General features: G+C 36.9%; 2 protein-coding genes across 4 annotated transcripts; both read left to right on the forward strand.

Annotated features, from left to right (window-relative positions):
* Window positions 1-4,485: 4,485 nt before the first annotated feature.
* On the forward strand, window positions 4,486-7,815 carry pgfa (placental growth factor a). The gene is made up of 7 exons (XM_060865011.1): window positions 4,486-4,592; window positions 5,279-5,312; window positions 5,435-5,631; window positions 6,758-6,837; window positions 6,954-6,983; window positions 7,074-7,145; window positions 7,486-7,815. The coding sequence occupies exons 1-7, from the start codon at window positions 4,527-4,529 to the stop codon at window positions 7,502-7,504; spliced, it is 498 nt and encodes a 165-aa protein (XP_060720994.1). The 5' UTR covers window positions 4,486-4,526; the 3' UTR covers window positions 7,505-7,815.
* Window positions 7,816-11,643: 3,828 nt separating this feature from the next.
* Window positions 11,644-16,341, forward strand: cipcb (CLOCK-interacting pacemaker b). Of its 3 annotated transcripts, none has more exons than XM_060866466.1 (4): window positions 11,644-11,750; window positions 12,774-12,920; window positions 13,074-13,249; window positions 13,653-16,341. In XM_060866466.1, exons 2-4 carry the CDS (start codon window positions 12,812-12,814, stop codon window positions 14,487-14,489), a joined length of 1,122 nt encoding a protein of 373 aa, XP_060722449.1. In that variant the 5' UTR covers window positions 11,644-11,750; window positions 12,774-12,811; the 3' UTR covers window positions 14,490-16,341. The 3 variants fall into 3 exon arrangements, with proteins under 3 accessions (XP_060722449.1, XP_060722447.1, XP_060722448.1); XM_060866464.1 differs by lacking the exon at window positions 11,644-11,750 and adding an exon at window positions 11,830-12,189 and having other exon boundaries at window positions 12,759-12,920; XM_060866465.1 differs by lacking the exon at window positions 11,644-11,750 and adding an exon at window positions 11,830-12,189.
* The last annotated feature ends 1,080 nt before the right edge of the window (window positions 16,342-17,421 follow it).

The following is a 17,421-nucleotide window of genomic DNA, read 5'->3' on the forward strand; positions in this document are numbered from 1 at the left end:
CAAGTGTGAAATGTGCAATTAGATGATGTGTGTTCCATGGTGTTAATCGTTCATCAGATGGATTGCTTGAGGGAAGAACCTGTTCCTATGTCTGGTCGTTCTGGTGCTCAGGGCTCTGTAGCATCGACCAGATGGCAACAGTTTAAAGAGGGAGTGTGCTGGATGTGAGGGGTCCAGAGTGATTGACTTTGCCCTTTTGCTCACTCTGGAGAAGTACAGGTCTTGAAGAGTGGGGAGAGTTGTGTCAATGATTCGCTCAGAAGTCCGGACTACCCTCTGTAGTCTTCTGAGGTCAGATTTGGTAGCTGAGCTGAACCAGTCACTGAGGTGCAGAGGATGGATTCAATGATTGCAGTGTAGAACTGTTTCAGCAGATCCTGTGGCAGGTTAAACTTCTTAAGTACATATCTGAAGTACAACCTCTGCTGGGCCTTTTTCACAATGGAGTCTATGTGAATGTGTAGATTTGAGTTTTCCCAGCCGCACTAGCTGCTGCCTGTCTGTCAGAAAGCTGGTGATCCACTGACAGACAGAGGAGGGCACAGAGAGCTGCAGACTCAGTTTTCCTCTAATGACTCAGCTTCAGTGTGGAAAGGTCTGAAAGCCATCACCAACTACACAACACCATCCCCCAGCACTGTGGTGAATCAACAACTGGCAGACGACCTGAATGAGTTCTACTGCAGGTTTGAAAAAGCCCTCACCTTCTGTAACCCCCGAATCAGCCACACCTACAATTCAGTTCAGTGAAGATGATGTGTGTCAGGTCTTCAGGAAGATCAAGAGAAGAAAGGCTCCAGGCCCAGACAGCGTTTCACCAGCCTGTCTGAAAGCCTGTGCCGATCAGCTGGCCCCCATCTTCACACGGATATTCAACACGTCACTGGAGCTGTGTGAAGTACCCTCATGCTTCAAAAGCTCCACCATCATCCCCGTCCCAAAGAAACCCAAAATTACCGGACTTAATGACTACAGACCTATGGCTCTAACATCTGTGGTCATAAAATCTTTCGAAAGACTGGTTCTGGCTTATCTGAAGGACATCACGGGACCCTTACTGGACCCTCTGCAGTTTGCCTACAAAACTTATGTGAGGATCCTGTTTGTGGACTTCAGCTCTGCTTTCAACACCATCATCCCATCACTCCTTCAGCCCAAATTAGCCCAAATTAATTTTCCTTTCTCTCTTTTTTCCCTTTTATCTAGTAACCTGATTACCCGGGTTACAAGTCCATATACACACACATTCTGACCTGAAACACTAATAGGTCCCACTACTACATAAATAGCTCTAAAACACTAAGTTCACTTACACTTAGCATTACTTAAGTTTTGCAGAAATGCATTAAATTTTATTTTGATTATTTGCTTTACAAGATCTTTGAGCTGTAGACTAATCCAGTTATCGCTGTTTGTTGTTGCTGACTTTACTAAATTAAACTGATTTATTTATGTCATTTGTGCCATAAATCTACTATTTCTCAATAGGTCTGTAAAGGTAGGAGAAAGCCAGAATGTACCCATTTTTGTAAAAGAAATCTAAATTTCAATACTTTGAAGAAAAAGAAGAAATAGAATTCAGATTTATTCGCTTCCAGATTGATTACTGAATAGATATCTAGGATAAAGTTCTAGCATATTGTGTTCGGTGCACCATGGAAGTGGTAACCTAGTGGTTAAGGTGTTGGACTACTGATCAGAAGGTTGTGAGTTTGAATCCCCGGGGCCCTGAGCAAGGCCCTTAACCATCAATTGCTCAGTTGTGTAAATCAGATAAATGTAAGTCGCTCTGGATAAGGGTGTACATGCATCTGATTCTATTAGAATAATAATATATAATCCTATTAGACTTGTTTGTGTGACTACAATTGGAGCTGGAATCATCTGGACTTTGTGACAGTTGTTTAAGCTGCTGAAGGATGCATCAAGGTGCTTTCACATGCTGAGAGTACACCTGCTTGATGTAGAGCTACTGAAGCTAAAAGAACTACTACAGTGTGGTAGTGTAGGTTAAAGTTTTGGGTTCGAGTCATAATTTGCCAAGGGATCATGTTGATCAGCTTATAGTTCACTCCATAGTGGTCCACTGAGCAATATAAAGGTTTTTAGAGTCTTGCTGAACTTTTTGAATGTTATATGTACCTTCAGGACATAGGGTTTCTATTTTAAAGGCTAGTATTTAACCATGCAAAAAACATTTAGACAAAAATTTCAAAGCCGAAATATGTTGTAGCTCCTCTAAGAGAATGCTAATTAATTTATGCCAATATTACCAAATACATCATATATGGATTTGCAAATCATCCAGTGACTTAATGTCAATTCATATACATTCCAAACTTTTTTGTTCGGTCAAAAACATCATTAGGGGGGCACGGTGGCTTAGTGGTTAGCACGTTTGCCTCACACCTCCAGGGTTGGGGGTTCGATTCCCGCCTCTGCCTTGTGTGTGTGGAGTTAGCATGTTCTCCCCGTGCCTCCGGGTACTCCGGTTTCCTCCCCCAGTCCAAAGACATGCATGGTAGGTTGATTGGCATCTCTGGAAAATTGTCCGTAGTGTGTGATTGCGTGAGCGAATGAGAGAGTGTGTGTGCCCTGCGATGGGTTGGCACTCCATCCAGTGTGTATCCTGCCTTGATGCCCAATGACGCCTGAGATGACCCGAGACCCGAGAACAGTTCGGATAAGCGGTAGAAAATGAATGAATGAATGAATGAAGAACATCATTAAATTGATCAAGATATTAGCAGAAATTACTTGAATGACAGTGATACATAGAATTCAATTAGTCCACCAACAGAAGTTTGAAGATGAGACATTGGTAGAACTTGTAGTCACAATTGTGCCAATACATCAATGTCAATACATATTTAGTCCTGAAGTTTAAGCTGTCAAGTATAACAAATCCTCTTCTTTTCTTTGTTTACATTCCTGCGTATTCTGTGTGTGTTCCCTGACAAACAGATCATTCTTATCGCTTTACAGCATCTCTATAACACTGGCCACCATATCAGCAAAGAGTCCTCCTTCATTCCACTGTTACCTAAAAAAAAAAAAAAAAAATCTTCAGGAGTGGAGATTGTAAGTAGCATGTAGATTTTTGCTTCCAGCGTAATTACTTGTAGCAGTGAAATGCTCTGTGAATTATAAAATATTATTCTAGTAAAAATGGCATATGAAAAATAGTTTTTAAAAATTTTTAAGCTAATGTAATTATAATACATACTTAGTTTCAAAATTTAGATAAGTCTACCTGGAGTCTGTAAACTGAAAGTGTGAAGCTAGAGAAAATCCTGGATTCTGTAACGGCTCCCAATCCTATCAGAGTTTACTTGTCATTATGATAATGCAGGAGCTGTGAAACATCACTGTCTGCTTCTGCTTGTTCCCATATGGTTTACTGACACAAAGCTCAGCAGATTCCCTTTTTTTCCAACCTTTTTATAGTACACTAATCGCTGCGAAAGGTCAACAGAGAAGAATTGAAATTGTTTGAAATATTTTGGTGGCATAATTTATTTCCAGTGGAAAATATAATCAGAAGCTGAAGGATGACCTCCAGGTTTTACTGTGATTTGGGTAAAAAACACTAAAAGTATAGCACTTCCTTAATTTATGTATGTTGAACAACACTTCACAGTAATCAACTTAATCTTGACTTAATATTCTTCTGGCATTAAAACTGTAAAGATGTTAAAAGCAGGAAAAAAATGTATGTATATACTATATTTTTTACGCATATGTAAAATTTGTGTACGCATATTACGTAATATTCTGGTTCCTCAAAATACCAAACATGTCAACAGAAAAACCACTAGACTTTTCTTTTGTCTTCCCTTTGGTGTAATTTGTAATTTGTATCTACAGGTATTTCCTCACAGAATCTATTGTCATTACGCTTGAAACCGTACCTCATCTGCACGTTCTTAATCACTCTTATGGGCTGGAAGATAAAAGCTCAAAATCACACAAAATCTGGGGGGGTTTTTTCACTCTGACAGTGAACCCAAACCCCATTCTTCATATTATTCTTCATAATATTGTCATACTTGTTTTTATTTTGGCCATTGGTAGTGCTTTTGCCCTCGGGTTCCACCAAAGGTAAAAAAAATAAATAAATAAAATAAAATAAAATAAAAAGCTTTAAGACATTTGGACACAGCAACTAATCAAAGGTTGATGCCAAAAATAAAATGAAAAATGATGATCTTTTATCTATGAATGTCAGTTTTAATATCTAGTTTGCTGTTTATGTTGCTGTTAATCTATGTATTCATTCTTTTTTAAATTCTTTATTTTAGCAAATTCTGTCTACTTATGTTGCATTTTACAGCTTTGAATCCAATGAACAGATTATAGGGGAGTATAGATTTTTCACAATGGTGTACTAGTCATTGTGTGTGCAATAGTGTTAAACAGTGGCATGCAGTCTGGGATAATGACGTCTCATCCTCGTGGTGTGTGTGGCGATGCATGCTCTTCTCTGCAGAGCTCATTGAAGTGCTCTTTTGGAGGTTTGATTCAACATGAGCAGTTTGGCCAGTATAGCACAGATCCTAGCCACACTTCTCCTCCACATTCCACTTACAGAGGTATGAAATAACTTCACATGCTTTGTTGTATATAAAATTAATATTGTGTGAATATTTTTACTTACTTTGAAGACCTTTTTCTTTTTCATTCTGGTCTCCATTTTTAAATCTGAATAACATTATTGATCTGTGTGACCAAGTGATTTAACCTGCATTTGTTTATTATTGCATCTGAGTGATTACTTTCTCAACACAGTGCATGCATATACATATATAGTGAATTGATGAGTATTTTTTAATTTATGCTAGCCTAGTTTTCTTAAGTCTGATAGGATGTCTTAAATCTCAATATGTTCATTTTGACCAACTTTATCTCTTTTTTTGGTGGAGTACGTGGAAGTCTAGCTACAATTTTATAGTGTGGTTGGGAATTTGCACGTCCTCTAGCTAATCTTTGTTACTATCCCAGAATGCCCCTCAGTTGCTCTAATTACTTTAGACTTTCTACGTGTCTGTTCACAAATCATCCTGACTGTGAATATGAGCCAAGTATCCAAAGAAATCTCTTGATTTAGACTTGGTTTGTTGCACAAAGACAATTAGTTGTTTGACACTGTTCAGACTACTTTCTCTTGCACTCAGTGGATGTCAGTACTAGTGTACATTTACATGTCATGAGTCAAAGTGTGAAATGAGTTGGAAATGATTACGATGTTAATTTCTATCATAAATTGTTGGTGTTGTAGGTCTCGGACACTCTAATCATGACCCAATCCAATGGTAAAAATATTTTTTTTGCTCATATGTTATGTCTGTAATCCATGTAAATAATTCTCACACATAAAACTCACACATCATATGTAATAGTGAAGACATTTAAAGGTTTGTAATTGATCATGTAGTGATATTGTTTCATGATGTGTGGCATCGGAGTTTGTGTCGCCCGATGGAAAGGCTGGTGGAGGTGGAGCAGGAGTATCCAGGGGTTGTGGAGTACATCTTTAATCCTCGCTGTGTGCCTCTTCATCGCTGTGCTGGCTGTTGTAATGATGAACAATTACTGTGCTCCCCTACCCGCAGACACAATGTCACAATACAGGTACAGGTTTAATATGTTACATCTGTTAGTCTACTTGGGTACATGTAAACATGCAGACAGTGAATTCTTGATCCATGTACAGTGTGTACACTGTAGGAAAAAATCTATGCTTCTAATCTCATCTAAATGTATGTACATTTAAAGGATCCTAAACCTTGTATTTACATTTCAGTTTAAAGCGTTTAAAGTAAAACGTATCGTGCCAGTTCATCATCTGCAGTGGCTTGCTTGTTTACACAATGTCGATGATGCTGTTGCTATAGATATCCGTGTGTCTGAATATGGATTGGACTGTTGGCAAATGTTAAGTGTCCAACTTGATGAGGAGCATTTTGCAATCTTTCAATATTTCAACAGGCCATCTCATTTTAAAAATTATGTTGGTTTAGGCTGCGTTAATTTGCTAAGGTTAAATATTTAAATTGGATGGTTTTCTCTGCTAATAGGCAAATATCAGTTCCAGAAGCTGAACTGGCTGTGCAGCAATTCAAGCTATAATATTGGTTATTACAAGATACTTTATATTAATTCATTAGCAATACACTATTAGCCATTCCTACGAGGGGAAACCTACAGAGAGTGAATGATGTTTTAGGCAAAACAGCGTATTTGATTATAATAGCTTTAGATATGTAAAGACTAATTTAAGTTAGTTCTTGGATAAAACCATGACATTGTTTGATTTTATCTTTACTTTTTTCATTTTTTGTATTTTATTGGCTTTCACTTGAATAGATATTTTGGTGTGTGTGTGTGTGTGTGTGTGTGTGTGTGTGTGTGTGTGTGTGTGTGTGTGTGTGTGTGTGTAGATTAAAATTTTTCTTTATGCCTGTCCCTATTGAGGAAACACGTCAAACTGTGTAGTAAAAATGGATATGTGTAAAACATGTATAACACATTTAATGTACTTACTTTGATTACAGTTTTTTAACAGATTATTTAATGTAGAGATTGGCTTAGGTCAGTGTTTCATAAAGCCCTCCAATAGTAATATAAGTATAAATAAAGCCACACTTTTGTATGCATACTGGACATAGTATATGGTGCTTGATATATAGATATGTATATTTCATGCAACTAATAATGGCATAATTGGATTCAACATACCATCCTCCTTTCTTTCCAGCTGGTGAGAATAAACCCAGTACAGAGGACAAAGCAGTATGTAGAGCTTTCATTTTCAGAGCATTGCTCCTGTGAGTGCAGGTATGGAAATCAAACGGCATCTAAAAGTGCATTGTAGCTATTATTGAAAGTTTTAAATTTCTTTACTGATCTTATTCTCTTTATTGACATCATAAAACACATTTTTTATGACCTAGGCCCAAACAGAATCACATAAGATATCAGAGGTGAGTCTATTCTGTCAGAAACTAGACTATATATTATATCTAGTCCCTGTTATGAATGTGGAATAATAATAATTTTCTCTGGCACAACAGGCAGAAGTTAAGTAGGCCATACAGGAGAAGAAAGGGGAAAAAAGACAAAAAGAGAACAGAAAACACTACCAGGTATATTTTGTCCTCTGCTGGTTATGACATGAGTTATTTGAGTTGATAAAATTCATTCATTCATTCATTCATTCATTAGGAGGACACATTTCAAAGAAATCACTTAAAGGCTTGGATCCTGTAAAAATAAATGTTCTCAAATATAAATGTTATATTTCATGAACATAGTCAATAGGTAGATAATCAGAATATAAAATAATGTTTAAGAATAATTAATAAATGATTTCTGGTTTTGGTGTTTTCTCAACAGTGTATTGCTACATAAATATTGCATATACTGTATATACTGTATGCATGACCACTGGCTGAAGCTTTTCATCAAACTGTTTGTGTTTTTTAGGTGTCATCATTTTAGCTAAATTCCATTCAATTTCCTCTTGTTTTATTCATACATAAAAAGACATGAACAGTACATGCATCTGGAGTCAAAGCCAGGATGAGTTCTTCTCTCAGAGGAAGCTCTTACAGTCCACAGACAATAAGATATCCATACAGTAGTTCTATGGGAACCATAGAATAACAGAGTGGAGGCTCTGTAATCCCCCTCTATTGTGTAACTTGCTTAAACCCACTGCTATGATGAGTGTGGTAATGGAAATGACAAGGAGACGTGACTTTTTTGACAAGATGGATGAACACAAAGGTGACTGCTACTCATATCCTTGTAAAAAGAGAAATGAAGAATAAAGCCAGTTTTTTCAATGTATGTAATAAATGTTAAAGAAATCTAAATGGTGTCTGATTCTGGTGGTATATGTGTTTTTGTAAAAGATGAATAAAAAAATGAAATTAATTTTTAACATGTTCAGCCTAACCTTTGTCCACTTCTTACCACCAAGGTTAAAGTAAGATCATACTGTTAGGAAATACATTTATGGCATTTGGAAGACATTGTTATCCAGAGCAACTTACTTACAATTTTTATACAACTGAGCTATTGAGGGTTAAAGGCCTTCCTCAATAGCTCAGCAGTGATAGCTTGATGGACTTGAGAGTCAAACTCACAACCTCCCAAGCAGTAGTCTTTCACCTTAACAACTAAACTACCACATCCACAGCCAGATGTTCTGTGCAATTAACTTTATCCTTTTGAACATGCGCTGTTAACGCCGTTTCTTTATGAAACACTTAACTAGGCTTGGACCTGTTGAGCACAGACAGAAAAAGTACATGCTTTACTGGACTGAACAGGAGTTGACAGGAGTAGAGTTGACAACCCATGTCCCAGTCCATGGGGCCCCATTTGTATTTGAAGTCACTGTGTTTGAGACATGAACAACTGATGGTGGTGCAAATGATGTTGGAATGTTAGTTTTTTTTTTAATCCACTCATGTACCTGTTCATATCAGTGCCTCTTAGAATTTATTCCATGCAGGGTGACATTAGCTTGAAAAAAAAAAATTAAACTGACTATAGGATATACCATTATCCAGAACATTTTAAATGAATAAAAAGATATTTATGAATCAGTGTTTATGTACATATTTAATTTCTTGTCATATACAGTAGTTGTCCATAATAATAAGCAAAAGCATGTACAAAATTTTGATGTCATTTGAGTGACTTATTTTGATGTCGTGAACACTTTAACAATGTTGACAAAATAACAAAATGGCTCCATGATGCTCTAAAAACAGAACATTGAAGTTCAGAACATTGAGTATTTTTTGTTAGCTTAACAAGTGCTGTTGTTTTTTATTTCATGCATTGTTTGTTTCTGATTTTCCCATATTAATAGTTGAATAAAGTTGTTAAAAATTCTACACAAATGTTCAATGAAGTTTTTTTTTGGTTCACTATCTCTAATGTTTTATTCAAGATTACAGCAGAAACATACAAAGTAATTTATTATTAGGACAAGATTCCTCGGTTCAACTAAAATAGTGTAGTACTAAAGCACTACAAACCAGCTTAAAGATTATGAATAGAAGTGTGATCTGTTTAATATACTCCTGTATGCAGTAAAATCCTAGTGCACTGAGATTCTTCATGTCAGTAATGTGTTATTTATTTACATTATATGCCACAGACAGGAATATCCACAATTTGAATAAACCACAAAAGTTAATAAAACTTCAAAGACATAGTTTCAGTTGCAAATGCCCTATTGGCCTACACACAGGCTGATTTGAATATTAATGCATCCTATTTACTTACATTTAAACAGATATCCATCTGCTACTTTATTTTGATCCAAAATAATTAAGACACTCAGTTTCGCTATATTAAGATTCATTAATCCTGACAAGATTGCTATAGTTGACAGAAAAATTATATCTTACTCTAGCAAATAGTGCAATGTTTTTGCTCATGCGCAATAGCACATATTTCACACGCTTGAATGTTGTGACCCTCTGTCACGTTTTTTAGCTGATCGTCTGTGGCACTGACCAATAGAAAAGCAGAACGAGATCTGAAGCGTGAGGATGATCAATGACGTAAGCGCATGTGGACGTTTAGGTCACACCACTTTCTCTTTCTACCAAAATATTGTAACATAAATACAGTCTCATAGAGGCGTGATGATATGTTTCATAAAAACATGGTGGTGAGAAAATCATGAAAAAAATGCAGGAAATTTTGACGTTTAATTCCTATGTCTGTGTGTGTGTATATATGTGTATGTATATGTGTGTATATATGTACTGTATGTATGTATGTATGTATGTATGTATGTATGTATGTGTGTGTGTATGTATGTGTGTGTGTGTGTGTATATATGTATGTATGTATGCATGTACAGTGAGGAAAATAAGTACTTGAACACCCTGCTATTTTGCAAGTTCTCCCACTTAGAAATCATGGAGGGGTCTGAAATTGTGATCGTAGGTGCATGTCCACTGTGAGACATAATCTAAAAAAAAAATCCAGAAATCACAATATATGATTTTTGAACTATTTATTTGTATGATACAGCTGCAAATAAGTATTTGAACACCTGTCTATCAGCTAGAATTCTGACCCTCAAAGACCTGTTAGTCTGCCTTTAAAATGTCCACCTCCACTCCATTTATTATCCTAAATTAGATGCACCTGTTTGAGGTCGTTAGCTGCATAAAGACACCTGTCTACACCATACAATCAGTAAGAATCCAACTACTAACATGGCCAAGACCAAAGAGCTGTCCAAAGACACTAGAGACAAAATTGTACACCTCCACAAGGCTGGAAAGGGCTACGGGGAAATTGCCAAACAGCTTGGTGAAAAAAGGTCCACTGTTGGAGCAATCATTAGAAAATGGAAGAAGCTAAACATGACTGTCAATCTCCCTCAGACTGGGGCTCCATGCAAGATCTCACCTCGTGGGGTCTCAATGATCCTAAGAAAGGTGAGAAATCAGCCCAGAACTACACGGGAGGAGCTGGTCAATGACCTGAAAAGAGCTGGGACCACCGTTTCCAAGGTTACTGTTGGTAATACACTAAGACGTCATGGTTTGAAATCATGCATGGCACGGAAGGTTCCCCTGCTTAAACCAGCACATGTCCAGGCCCGTCTTAAGTTTGCCCATGACCATTTGGATGATCCAGAGGAGTCATGGGAGAAAGTCATGTGGTCAGATGATGAGTACCATCCCAAGAACACCATCCCTACTGTGAAGCATGGGGGTGGTAGCATCATGCTTTGGGGGTGTTTTTCTGCACATGGGACAGGGCGACTGCACTGTATTAAGGAGAGGATGACCGGGGCCATGTATTGCAAGATTTTGGGGAACAACCTCCTTCCCTCAGTTAGAGCATTGAAGATGGGTCGAGGCTGGGTCTTCCAACATGACAATGACCTGAAGCACACAGCCAGGATAACCAAGGAGTGGCTCTATAAGAAGCATATAAAGGTTCTGACATGGCTTAGCCAGTCTCCAGACCTAAACCCAATAGAGAATCTTTGGATTGAGCTCAAACTCCGTGTTTCTCAGCGACAGGCCAGAAATCTAACTGATCTAGAGAAGATCTGTGTGGAGGAGTGGGGCTAAATCCCTCCTGCAGTGTGTGCAAACCTGGTGAAAAACTACAGGAAATGTTTGACCTCTGTAATTGCAAACAAAGGCTACTGTACCAAATATTAACATTGATTTTCTCAGGTGTTCAAATACTTATTTGCAGCTGTATCATACAAATAAATAGTTAAAAAATCATACATTGTGATTTCTGGATTTTTTTTTTTAGATTATGTCTCTCACAGTGGACATGCACCTACGATGACAATTTCAGACCCCTCCATGATTTCTAAGTGGGAGAACTTGCAAAATAGCAGGGTGTTCAAGTACTTATTTTCCTCACTGTATGTGTGTATATGTATGTGTTTATATGTGTGTGTGTATGTAGATGTGTGTGTATATATGTATGTATGTAGGTATGTGTGTGTATATGTATGTATGTATGCATGTATGTGCGTGTGTATATGCGTGTGTGTGTGTGTGTGTGCGCGCGCGCGCGCGTGGGCAGCTTCTACGTGGGCAGCTGCTGTCTCGTGTACAGTATCGTGGATTGGAGGTGTGTACCAGCAATACGGGCGAGACGAGAACACACACACACACACACACACACACACACACACACACACACACACACACACACACACACACAGAAAGAAAGAAGGAAAGGTAGGCTTAACCACGCAGTCTTTCTCACGTTTAAACCATTTTAGAAAATTGTTTGTTTGTTCTTTGCTACATCATCGTCATCTTCTGAACACTTACATAGACACACATCTAATCAATGTTAGCTAGAAATCATGTTAGCCTGCTAGCCGACTTTGGTAAACAACATTGCTAGCATGCTAACAGTAAAGTACCATAACGTAGCTAGCCAGATTGGCCAGATAATGCTTACAAATTGAGAGAGAAACATACTTTTTTTTCTATGTATTATTCTGACATATAAATGTTTATCTCGACTGTTATATTATGATCTAAAATCAGTTAAATCAGTTAAATGTCAAACCAGCCAGTGAGCTACCTGCTAACGTGTAGCTAGCTAAATTGAGTAATGGTCCAGTCCCAGTTTAACTAAACGAAGACAATTGTCTCCGTGTGATTACAGGTATTATATTTATTATTCCTTAACAACATTTCCACTGTCTCCCTCTTGTATTTACTACTTTTTAATCACGGTTGAAGAACATCATGTAAAATTGTAAATAAAACATCAACAGAATTCAACAGGTCGTTCCTCGTCCTACAGAACTGTCAGATGTTATCAGTTACAGCTTGTACAGTTACTTGCTTTGCAACATTTAATGGTCTACAAACAAGCTATTAATGTGTACAGCGTTTTATATGAATTTGCTGGTGTTACTAATTGCTTCGTGCTGTAAATTGTGCATCAAGAACTTATCTAATACACCTGATGCGTTATGAAGTGATAATAACTTGTAATATTCTTTTGTTATTCTATTCTTTCTAATGAAACTAACTTTCATTAGTTTTAATCTCTTCGTAAATATTGCAGCATGTGCTATAATTGTTACGAAGTCTTGTAAAGCTTGCGACTTTAAATTTAATTATTTTTTAATATGATGTTGTTTTTTTACTTCAAATTAAAAATCAAGTGATTTTCTTATCAGGAAACGGTTTAATTAACAGTAGCTGTTACTGTTTGACTTTTATCAGCACTTTTTCTTACAGTGTAAGTGTGGTGTGAGGAGACCGAAGGTGAAGGCGGTATGAGCATGATGATGAAAGACGACGGGATTGTAACCACGATGGGCAAATCTAAAACAAAGAGACTAGAAATGTCCAAACCTGATTCCGAAAGGGATTCTGGTTTCTCGGGTTTGTACTATAAAATAGTAAATTGTTTGGTGTCGGAATATGAATTTATCTTTTCCACTATGTGCTGTTTTTGTTTTTATTTTACTTATTTATTTACCTATTTATTTATTTATTTATTTATTTTTTTACAAAAATATTTCTTTATTTTTGTAGACACTAGTTCAGAGCACCTGAGTGTAGTTGATCAGACAGACACAGAGGATGTAGCACGCAGGATGAAGCAAGCAGTGTCAGGTTCCAGGTCTCAGACTTCTCAGCTGGCTGTCATTGGAGGATCATTCCAAAGCCTGTCACCCATGATCATCATGAATAATGTTCTTCTCAAACAGGTAAAAACAACATTCCCTTGATTATTTTCAAGGGAAGCTGTACCTAAACTGTGAAATATGATTTATTTGAAACAAATATTCAATCAGTCTAAACAAGACAGCACTTTTGTTAAAAATCTCAAAAATGTGTGTATTATGAGTTAAAATATGTGCATTTTATAAATAAAAAGATTCATATATATATATGTATGTGTATATATATATATATATATATATATATATATATATATATATATATATATATATATATATATATATACACATACATATATATATATATACAGAAATGTATAGGTCTACATTTCCTCAAATTAATTATTAATTTTTTTAATATTCAGCTAAGGATCATCTGACATGCTAAGAACTCAAGAACTAGTTTTTGTATGCATTTATTTATTGACAGCCTGGTGATAACCCTCCCTCTGTGAAACCATGGGGCTTCAGTCCAGCTGTTGAGGTTGTTCAGCAACCCCAGGTAGTCTTCCTCCAACCAGTACTATCGCAGAGAAATGTTTCAGAGCCAAAAGGACCACCCTTTAAGCGTCGTAAGCACAAGAAGTATCTCCCTATCCTGAAATCCTACCCCAAAATTGCCCCCCACCCAGGGGACAGCCCACGCAGTAGCTGTACTAGCAGCAGCAGCTCCATTGTCACTGCATCAGTGAAGAGTTCCAGTTCATCTTCAAGCTGTTGGGATTCTCCTGATAGAGACAGGCAGCAAGCTGTACAAACTAGTCCTGGATTCCTTACTCCAAACCACATTACACCATCCAGGCATCATACAGCATCACCGGAGCCCCAGGCTCCACTTACTGATTCTCACACTGCCAGTTATCCTGGTGTGGAAAAGCCTATAGCTGAAAGGCTGGAGTCCACAACAGAACCTACAGAAATGCATGTCAAGACATTACAGACCCAACCACAGGCTGCCTTGAAAGATGACATTTGCCAGAACAGTGACTCTGATAGCAATGACAAGAGGATGCGTTTCTGCAACACCTACAATATTTTAAGTAAATCAGGCCTGCTGGACATTACACTGCGTACTAAAGAGTTGATACGACAGAATCGGCGCACTCAGGTAGAGCTGGATCAACTCCGGGAGCACACAAACCTGTTTATGGAGGCCATACAAACAGGAGACTTGTGTATCTGGAGCAAACTACAGATGAGTATGCAGGAAGAACTTGAGAAGTCTTTGAATACTGGACCAGAGACACAAATGGATCATTTGATGTAGGACACTTGAACCAAGAAAGATGAAACTTTTTTGAAAGTGGTTGTGCAAATATTACTAGTCCTTGATCCTTTTATTCCATTGTGATGGAATGTTCCTAAATTTGGGAACTTCCAACATCTGCGTTATTGTCATCAAAGATGAACAATATATTTGAGCCCTGTGGTAACATTGCTCCAAGCACATGGGACAGCAGGTACAGCAGGTAGCTCACTACTCCATGGTCCATTGTTCAATTATGAGTTCCAGAGACTGTCTGTGTGGAGTTTCACACTGTACTACTTGCTGCTTACCTCCTAAAAACATGCCTGATAGCTGGATTGGCTAATTTAAATTGCCCCAAAATGTGAATTATGTGCAGTGTTATGGCATCCTATCCAGGGGGCATTCCCATCTCACTCCAAGCATGGCCAGGGTAGGCTCTAGAACCACTGTGACCAGGATAGAGCAATTACTGAAGGTTCATTTATAATGAAATAGTTAAATAGAACCATGACTACAGCAGGAATGTTGTAAAATGGAACTAATATGTCAGACCTTAGTAAAGTCTTTTTGTCTGTACTTATGAAAAACCATATTTATACATCTTATCTGCAGGCAGTTTTGAAATGGCTTTAATTTTTGTCTCAATAATATAGCTAGATTGTGTTGTTTACATAGTATTAGCAAAATTAAGAATGTGCTTATGGACTGCTGAATGCAAACCGGTAATATAAAAACAAGGATACCGATTTAAAAAAAAAACATTCACATATCAGCAGGCAAAGCAGGCTGGTATGTTAATGCTCTGTAGAGTCATGTGACATTAATATTAGTGATAGTACAAACAGGTAATCAGTAGTCAGTCTTTTGTAGTGCTTTAGCTACTACAATATTTATAAGATCAGCTCAGTGCTGTAATAATTTTGTGCCTGTAGCATGGACTCTTCAGATGCAACTCTTGCAGTGTTTGCAGCAGTTCTCTGTTGTGCGTCTTTTACCTACGTTACCTATATACCATATAGATATAGTAGCATTACTAGATTTATAAAGATCCAAGAAAAGCGGTTTCAGAGTATGCATTGTTCCTCAGCCAAAAGGAAGAGCATTATTGCTTGATCAGATGGCTCTCAAGTATCTTTTAAATGCCCAAGGCAGATGTGAGAGCCTCTTAATTGAATCCTTAATTGTAAAACCAGTTGCCTTAAACCTCACCACTGAAAAATACATTTGTCAGCATAGATGAAATATACAGTTTTCAGAATATGTGTATTGTGTGTCCAGTCAAACTTGTCTTTTTAATATTAATACACAATTCAGTGTCCCAAACAATTTTTAATGCTTTTAATATTGCCCCCCCATTATCATAAATTGTTCTGTAAATTAACATTAACCAAAATTTCTCTGTAGCTTATATCTTAAGCAAATGATGTTAGTTTGAAAAACTTTTTTTAACGCGATGACTATTGCACAGGACCCTCTTCTTCAAACACAGCTTTTCTAACATTTCTTGTCTAAACCTTCAGTTTACAGAGATCCTGATGATGAAATCTATTAAGGTGATGGATTTTTATTGTATTTAGTCTCAGCATCATTACAAAAAGATATGAGATCTACTTAAGGGTTTGGACAAGATCAAATGATTTCTGTGTATTACAGTAAAAGGAATTGGTGTGAGCAGGAAGCCCATATACTGACAGTCTTTTTATTTGTACATTCAGGCATAATAGAAAGAAAGCTTTTCATAGCCAGGTGGATATTATCTAGGCAGTTATCACTGAAAATGTAGCTTGTATCCAGAGTCTCTGTTTGGATCCACAGTGTCTAAAGAAGGGTCTCTGAGATTAGGTTGTGCATAAACACTGGATTGCAACTATCCTGGTATCTGATTCATTTTTTTTTTATTATTATTATTATTATTCCAATTGTATATGTGGTATAATGGAATGGTAATAGCAGAAGTGATACTCAAGGTTTTGTTTTGGGGCAGCGGGACATTGACCACTAGTTTGTACCTGTGACATTTTCTTTTCAAATTCTTTTGAAACGCAAATATAAAAAAAGATATAGTCTGTGAATATCACATTGACCATAGCAGCATTCTCCTGCCTTTATGTCAATATCTTCCTTAAAGGTATGTACTATTGCTTCTGACAAAGGTCATGTAAAAGACCATGTACATCTCATGGTCAGTCAGAATAGACTGTGGGTTTTGCTCTGATCTTTGGATTTAGCTAGAATGTCTTATTTACTCATCCAACGACCTTTTAAAATCTGTCCGCTTCAAATATTACATTAGTATCTCTTTATTTTTTCATATCAGCTGTGCCGCTTAACTTTATACCATGATTTAAACCAGTTTTCATTTGCAAATGTATGTTTCTAGTATTAAATTTGTTACCATATTCTTGGGACACATAACTGTCAATCAGTGAGTCATGGTTAGATTTTAAAGACAGGACAAGTGATGGATTTTAGATGTATGTGTAACAAACACTAGTGCACTGTTTTCTGCTTGTAAAAGCAAAAGGCCTCTTTTTTTTTTGAATCATACAAATATATTTCATCTTGTACATGTATCCTGCATGTATGTTCAATTTTTAAACGGCTCAATGCTTTTCTTTTTTTAACGTTGCAAACTGCAAATTGTGCTTTATTTCATAATATCTGAACAGCTACATTTTAGTTTTCTATCTAGTTGTTTTATCCTTTGTTTTTGTTGGTTTGTTTTAAACAACTGACCTTGTAGTTGAGGACATTCCGTATTTAATGCAAGACCAAATACACATTTCCTTCTCTGCAGTCTTCCATTATACGATCTGTGATGTACAATCCAGGTGTTTGGCACCATTGTGTCATATAGTTCTTTCTGAAAGTATTGGAACAGTTTCAGCCCCGTACACTGAAGACATTTGTGCTTGATATCAAAATATGAATTTGAAGCTGAGAAAAGAAA

Source organism: Tachysurus vachellii, chromosome 3, assembly GCF_030014155.1.
Source record: "Tachysurus vachellii isolate PV-2020 chromosome 3, HZAU_Pvac_v1, whole genome shotgun sequence".
NCBI classification, from domain to species: Eukaryota; Metazoa; Chordata; class Actinopteri; order Siluriformes; family Bagridae; genus Tachysurus; species Tachysurus vachellii.

Bases quoted from the DNA above. Each gene is read 5' to 3' on its own strand.
- cipcb (XM_060866466.1), top strand. From the start codon at position 12,812: ATGAGCATGATGATGAAAGACGACGGGATTGTAACCACGATGGGCAAA. The intron at 12,921-13,073 runs GTTTGTACTATA...TTATTTTTGTAG, and splicing joins AAGGGATTCTGGTTTCTCGG to ACACTAGTTCAGAGCACCTG. The intron at 13,250-13,652 runs GTAAAAACAACA...ATTTATTGACAG, and splicing joins ATAATGTTCTTCTCAAACAG to CCTGGTGATAACCCTCCCTC.
- pgfa (XM_060865011.1), top strand. From the start codon at position 4,527: ATGAGCAGTTTGGCCAGTATAGCACAGATCCTAGCCACACTTCTCCTC. The intron at 5,313-5,434 runs GTAAAAATATTT...TTGATCATGTAG, and splicing joins AATCATGACCCAATCCAATG to TGATATTGTTTCATGATGTG. The intron at 6,838-6,953 runs GTATGGAAATCA...TTTATGACCTAG, and splicing joins CATTGCTCCTGTGAGTGCAG to GCCCAAACAGAATCACATAA.